This window comes from Elephantulus edwardii, unplaced genomic scaffold (assembly GCF_000299155.1).
Source record: "Elephantulus edwardii isolate Elephantulus edwardi_28Jun2011 unplaced genomic scaffold, EleEdw1.0 scaffold00089, whole genome shotgun sequence".
Taxonomy (NCBI): domain Eukaryota; kingdom Metazoa; phylum Chordata; class Mammalia; order Macroscelidea; family Macroscelididae; genus Elephantulus; species Elephantulus edwardii.
Genome location: NW_006399839.1, coordinates 7,925,384 through 7,932,683, shown reverse-complemented (window position 1 = coordinate 7,932,683; position 7,300 = coordinate 7,925,384). Strand labels below are relative to the sequence as shown.

Below are 7,300 nucleotides of genomic sequence, written 5' to 3'. Positions count from 1 at the left end.
GGAAGGAAGGAAGGAAGGAAGAAAGGAAGAAAGGAAAGGAAGGAAGATGAATGAGCAGGGTGGGGAACTAACATAATCTGTTGGACACTGGGCTGCTAGCTTAAAGGTGACGCCTTTAAATGGTCTGAAAACCTAGCAGCATTTTGCAAAGGAGAAAGGTGTTCATTTCTTCCCACATGATTAATTAACAGCCTCAGAAAACCCACCGCAAGGTCGGCCATAGTTGCTTCTCACTCTATGGCAATGAGTGAGAGTTGAGAAAACGAACACAAGTAAACCTAAAGTGCATGTGTAGGTGATGGCCGTCCGGTCTGGGGAGCCAGGCTGCGGGGTGGGGGGCTGTGCGGGGGGCTCACCTGCGTGCTGCTGCTGGAGTCGCTCTGCAGGCGGACGTTCTGGCGGCCTGAGCTGCAGCTCTGTGAGGACTGAGGCACAAGGGAGCGGAGAGGTGAGCGGAGAGGCAGCTTCCTGGCTCAGGACCCGGACCCCCAGTGCCCGAGGGACAGCAGACGGTGAATCAGGATGTCAGGTCCTGGTGCAGGTCCCCACCCCCTGCCCTTTAAGGGGCCACATCAGCCACTGTCTCTACAGCACGCTACTCCTGTAACTAGGACACTTTGCCGCATGGCTGTCCTTGATACTTTCTGCTGATATTCCAGTTCACCTAAGAGGAACAGTTACATTATGGACCCTTCTCTACCTCCCCCACCCTATATATTCCTGTTCCCCTTTAACTTTTCGAATCTAAATGTGAGTGTACGTTTACAAATTGCATTGGTGTTTTACTTAATCATCCATAGATTTTTGTTTTAGAACATTAATTATAATTACAATTGATTACTGTCATTAAAGGGAGTTCTGGTGGCCTAGCAAAGAGTCGTGCTGCCAATCCAAAGGCAAGTGGTTCAAATCCACCAGCTGCTCCATGGGAGCATTCTGTGGTGGGCAATCTCCTCCCATGGGTCAAGGCTCCAATTTGACAGCACGTACTTACAACAACAACATCATTGACATATTACAAAGTTTAACCAAACCCTCCTTGGATAGCGTCTTTCCTTTCACCCAACTTTAACATTAAACAATATTTTGTTTGTATTGTTAGGAATATACACAAAGAACTGGCACCGACTTGAGTTTCTATAGGTACGATTCAGTGACATTGATTATGCTCTTCAATTCAAGAAACAATTCTCAGTCTCCTTTTCTGAGTTGGCCTTCTCCTCTTAACATCACAGCCCCCTAAGCTTCCCGTCTATTTTTTTAGTTGGCCTTCTCCTCTTAACATCACAGCCCCCTAAGCTTCCCGTCTATTTTTTTAGTTGGCCTTCTCCTCTTAACATCACAGTCCCCTAAGCTTCCCGTCTATTTTTTTAGTTGCTGCTGGTAGTTTGATCCAGGATACAGAGTTCTTCAGAAAAGCACAAAGCTCAAGGCAGACAGTGTTCTCAAGTTAAACTATCCTTAAACAAGATTTCAGGGGAGATAAGTGGTTTAAGGTTTAAAGATTATCTCGGGGCCAAAGTTCCAGGGGTTCATCAAAGGTTTAATGATTTTATTGCCCTCTAACTTTATAATTCCAGTCCTTTTGATGCTCAGCTCAGCCTTGGGATTGGCTTTAGACTAAAGGGAGTTTAGCAAACAAAGGGAGCATAACTCGGTGGCTTAAAAAATGCTCTTGGAGGGGTGCTCTGGTGGCCTAGTGGCAAGAAGCTGCACTGCAATCCCAGAGGTAAGCAGTTCGAGTCCAGCAGATGCTCTGCTGGAGAAGGAGAGACAATCTTCTCTGTACCTGTCAGATCCGATTTGATGGTACATGCACAAACAATAATAAAATAAAATAAAATAAATTTAAAACACTTTAAAAATACTCTTGGATTTCTGCTCTCTACCTGTATCACTTGCTTTCACCGTTAGAACCTGTTGGAGGAAGGAGATTTGTGGAGTGGAATGGAGTCACTTCACGCCCAAGAGAGCCCACCCAGAAGTCACGAGCCGTTCAGCTTAAGCCTGCTGTTTAAAGTAAGGCGGGTGCCAGGGTGAGTACCTCCAGCCCCCTCTTCAGGGCCAGCTCAGAGCAAAACTACCAGCTAATCCCGCGGCTCACAAGTGAGATGAAACGTCTACTGTCAGAAGTCACCCAACTTCAGCTGGTTTGTTAGGCAGTGGAAGGAACCGTGGCAACTGAAAACTGATGCAACACCAGTGAGGAGAATGGACTTTCTTCCAAGCGTCTCTTTGGGAATGCTGGGGGCTCCCTCTGAGGACAGGAGCGACTGCCTTGGTCGATAGAGCATCCATGACCTCAAGAACAGTGCCTGGCACATAGTAGGTCCCCAAAGAGCATATGCTGACCAATCAGAAGCCAGGCACTGTTCTTAGCACCTTATACACACGATCTCTGACTTGCACAGACACCTCCCCTGTACACACGATTATACCCATTTTGGAGATGAAGGAACTGAGGCCTTGGAAAGAAAAGAGCTCACCGAGAACCTAAAGCTGGAGTTCAAACCTAGGCCTGTCTAATACCAAAGTCACCCTTCTCTTTACAGAAAAGCAGACGGTGAGACCGTCCCAGTGCCCCTGGCACCTCGCCTCAACCCCGTGCCCTGGTCCCATGAAGCACACCCTGAGCTTCGCCGCCCTCCCAGCTCCCGGGTGAGCACCCATCACCTCGTTGCTAACGGTGGAGTCCCGGTGCATCATCCGGTGCAGGTGGCTGTCCAGGCTGGCCCCCGACGAGCACTTGGCCAGGGCGGCTGCATGGGACTCGCGTTCCCTCTGCCGCACGATGGCCTCGCAGCCCAGCCACTCGGCCATGGTCTGTGCGTAGCAAGCATGCACCTGTTCGTCCACCTGCAAGGCAGAAGCAGGGCTTGCCCGGTGCCGGGGCTCCCGAGAGAAGCCAGCCCTTCCCGGTAAAAGGGTCCACAGGTCCTGGCCAGACCCATCCAACAGTGACTCAGTTAACACCTGGTCGACAACGGAGTACTTCCTGCGTGCAGCCACTAGCTAGGACCTGGAGAGACTTCCACAGTGAGCCAGGAAGACTGTGCTTTGCTTTGGGTTTTGTCTTGTTTTTTTTCCAAATAAAAAAGGTTTCATTTGAAGAGTCATAGGTGTGGCTGGACTGTAGTGGACGATGCTGTGCTCACGTTCCCAGCCTCCCATGCTTCTTTGCCCCCCTTCTGTTAAACTTGAGATCACAGCTCCCCCACCCCTGAGTGCCCACCTCTCTGGGCTGCCGAGGACCCCAGAACCTGCTGTGGGTAAACCAACCTCTTTGCGCTCCGCTGCTGACATGCCAAACTGGTAATGGCCCAGGAGGAAGGGCCACACGGCCTTGCGGATCTCCGGCTGGATGCCTCCGTAGTAGATGAGGCGGAGAAGCTCCTGCTCCTCGTAACTCTGGAGGGTGAAGGAGGGGACCAGAGGGTGTGGTCAACAGAAAAGCAGGTGGAAGTAGACAGATCTCAAGCCAGCCTTCAGAGAGCCTGGCATCAACGGGCAAGGCCAAGGCGACTGTAGACCCATCATCAGGTGAGACCTGGCAACTCCTAACTGCCCACCAGGGGGCAACAGCGTACCTCTACACTGGAGCATCAACTTGTGTGCTGTTGAGTCGCTTGTGACTCATAGCGACCCTATGTACAACAGCCCTAAACCCTGCTCTATCCCGTGTCAGTCTCACTGCCTCTGACACCCATCCCGATTACCCCAGTCACTGAATCAATCCACCTCATAGAGGGTCTTCCCCTCCTGCGCTGTCCCTCCACCCTCCCAAGCATGATATCCCTCTCCAAGGACCTGTCCCTCTTTACAACATCAACTTAAGTTTTAAAAGCCTACAGGTGAAACAACTATGAGATATCATCTCACCCCAGTAAGAACAGCAAAATATAACAGAACAGCAAACAACAAATGCTGGCGAGGTTGTGGAGAAACTGGAGTGTAAAATGGTGCAACCACTATGGAAGGCGGTATGGTGTTTTCTCAAAAAGTTGCAGATAGAGATACCATTCGACCAGCAATTCCACTACTGGGAATATACCCCGAAGAGACCATAACTGACATCCAAGCAGATATATGCACACCCATGTTTATTGCAGCTTTGTTCACAATAGCAAAGAGTTGGAAACAACCCAAGTGCCCGTCAACAAACGAATGGATAGAGAAGCTCCGGTATATTCACATAATGGAATACTATGCTGCACTGAAAAACAAGGAATTCATGAAATATTATACAAAATGGGTGACTCTGGAAGACATTATGCTGAGTGAAGTATCTCAGTCACAAAAGGACAAATACTGCACAGTGCCACTGTTGTAAAATGGGACTGACATAAGGGTTGGGGTGAGACTGAGAAAGATGGGATAAATTATGTATACTGCATTGAAACAGATGAGACAGAGAACTGTTTAAAAGGGATATATGATTAGGTATTATTGTCATGACTGGAGTCTAGAACGAAGGCTGTGTAGTGGAGTGGACTTGGGGAGAGGGATTGTATAACAATGAAAGAAGTTTCTTTTACTTTTCAAAGAGAAGAACGAACTGGAGGGGAGGGGTGGGCAGGGAGAAAAGAGCAACAATGAATGAACGGAGGGAGAGGGGAGAGAGAAAGACAGAGACAGAGAAAGAGACAGAGACAGAGACAGAGACAGAGAAAGAAAGGCCTTCTCCTAGAGGGAATTTGGACTCCTAGCCCACTGAATGGTAAGAGAATTCATGAAATCCACCCGCTCGCTGGTATCCCTGTAATAGCATCACCAGACAACATGGCAGAGTCTGCAAGCAGAGAGATGATTCTTTTCATTGCTATTATCAGTATTTTTCTTTTATAGATTTCTGCCTTCTTTGAAGTGTCCTAACAAGTAGCCATTACTCTTGCCAGTTAGAAAAACAACATTTTGAGGGGAAAAAACCCAACCAACCCCAATAGTCTGTTTGCACATGTTTGGGAGCTATTCTTCCCCCCTCTGAGTTCCTGGATGTTCCCTGTAAGGCCCAGAAACGTTCCTGTGGACGCAGAGCAGCCAGGCCCAGGGGTGGGCTCCCCTGCCTGGCCTTCCCCACGGTCACTGTCTCCGCAGGGAGGAAAGTACACAGCAGCCTGGGCCAGGAGTCACCCAGGAAAACCCCAACACTGCCTCCTCCTGCTGCCTGAGCTCGGAGTGAGAAAAGCAGGCTTTCTTAAAATGGGTTCTGCCTCCCACCAAGGGGGGTTCCTGCAATAAAGACCTAACAGGTGCTTCCTGACTGACTCGGGGAGCTCTGTGGACCTAGTTCATAGGGACTTGAACTGCTAACCCACAGGCCATGCTTCTCGGGCAGTTCAAATGCACCAGCCGAGGGAGGCCGATGGACAGGCCCCTCCTGTGGATGGACAGCCTCCAAACACTCCCTGGAGGGTCAGGGAGGACTTAATTCTGACTCATTGCCAGTGAGCCTGGGTTGGTTTTTTTGGGGGGTTTGTTTGTTTCTTTGTTTGTTTGTTTGCTTTTGACTCAAATTCTTTACCTCCTCTGTGGTTCTCATAAGCCTCGGAGTCAGAGCCGGCTCCCAGCTGACCCTCCGGCGGGCTCTCAGAAGCTGCAAACCGCATGGGAGTAGACGGCTCCACTTTCTCTTAAGGAGCAGCTACTGGGCTAGAACCATGCACCTTTGTGTTGGCAGTGCAGCTCCTTACCACCCTTTTATCAGAGCTCCTTGTATCTTCTCTTGTTTGGTGCCATTGAGTCGAGCACGCCTCATAGCGACCCTGTGAACAACAGATCTGAACCGTGTCCTGCCCTGCGCCATCCTCCTGTCTCAGACACAGTTGATCTCACTGCTGCAGTCACTGTGTCAATCCATCTTGTAGAGGGTCTTCCTCTCTTTCACTGACCCTCCACCTTTCCAAGCATGATGTCCATCCCCGAGGAACAGCCTTTCCTAACAACATGCCCTTCATATGTGAGATGAAGCTTCACCATCCTTGCCTCCAAGGAGCACTCTGGCTGCGCCTTCTCCAGGACATACATGTTTGCTCTCTGGCAGTCCATGGGACACTCGGCACTCTTTTCCAACCCCCTCCCCTCCACGCCCCAACACAAAGGCATCAATCTTTCTTCTGCCATCCTTATTTACTGTCCAGATCACAGATTCATAGCAGGTAACTGAAAAGACTGTGACTTTAATCAGGTGCACCTTAGTCTTTAAGCTGACATCAGTGCTCTCCAATACTTTGTAGAGATCCTTGAGAGCTGACTTTCCCAGCACATCTTTTGATTTCTTAACTTCTGGTACCTATGCTTATGGAGCCAAGGAAGACAAACCCATTGACAACTTTTAAAAACAAAAAGAACCCAACCAGAAAAAAAAACAAACAACAAAACAAAACCATTGACAACTTCAATCTTTTCTTCATCTACCATGATGTTTGCTGCCTACTGACTTTCTCTAGGCAAGTATGTGTGTCTTCCACCCCTTCAATCTCTACCCCACAGGGCAGAAGCAGGCAGTGGGCCTTAGAACTCGAAGGAAGCGTCAATATGTATAGTTCACAGGACGTCAACTAGAGTCCCCAGAGGGAGGCAGGTCTCTACCTCCAGTGACAGGACAGTCTCCTGCAGCACTTTCACGCCCCCCAGGCAGAGCAAGGACCCCTGAGCCAGCTCACCGTGCAGTCTTGAAGGTACTGCTCCCAGATGACCGCCGTGAGCCCGTGCCCAGCGCTGCAGGGCAAGTCTGGAGACACGATCCTGTGGTTGACCAGGGCCGACAGGTGCGTCCTCACGGTGGACAAGTGTCTGCAGTAGGCAAGCCCTGCCGGGGAGGGACAAGGATCATTCTTTGCCACTGGACACTTCTCCCCTGGTCTCACAGGTTCCCAGGGGTTGCTGGGACAAGATCTCATGGGCCACTCACCCCTCAGTGGATTCTCATTAAGGTACTTTTTTCAGACAGGAGCAAAGGCTAGAGATGGTCACTTGCTGGCCTGCCTGCCTCACAGCTGTAAAAGGGAGGCCGGTGGCCTCTCTCAGCCTTGGCTGGGGCACTGTCACCCTCCTCTGCTGGGAACTCAAGTGTTTGAAGGCTCCGTGGGCTGGAGGAGGCAAAGCAGGGGTGGGAAGTGCCACAGGCCAGTATCACACCCTGAGAGCCATCACCAGGGCAGCTCTCTCATCCAGAAAGAGAACCTGAGAGGTGGACAACCCCCAGGTCCATGAAAGAGAAGACCTTGCCCATCAACAAACGAATGGATAGAGAAGTTGTGGTATATTCACACAATGGAATATTACACAGCACTGAAAAAAA

At 50.0% G+C, this 7,300-nt stretch overlaps 1 protein-coding gene across 4 annotated transcripts in view; it reads right to left on the bottom strand.

The window, feature by feature from the left end:
• SGSM1 (small G protein signaling modulator 1) overlaps positions 1-7,300 on the bottom strand; it is a 94,069-nt gene that overhangs the window by 22,539 nt on the left and 64,230 nt on the right. For 2 of the 4 annotated variants that reach the window (XM_006890460.1, XM_006890461.1), the window contains 4 exons: positions 6,663-6,808; positions 3,280-3,408; positions 2,674-2,856; positions 357-425 (listed from right to left, as the gene is read on the bottom strand). In XM_006890460.1, the coding sequence (XP_006890522.1) occupies positions 357-425; positions 2,674-2,856; positions 3,280-3,408; positions 6,663-6,808 (527 nt within the window). The remainder of the gene's footprint in view (positions 1-356; positions 426-2,673; positions 2,857-3,279; positions 3,409-6,662; positions 6,809-7,300) is intronic. The other 2 variants (XM_006890462.1, XM_006890463.1) reach the window with 1 other exon arrangement.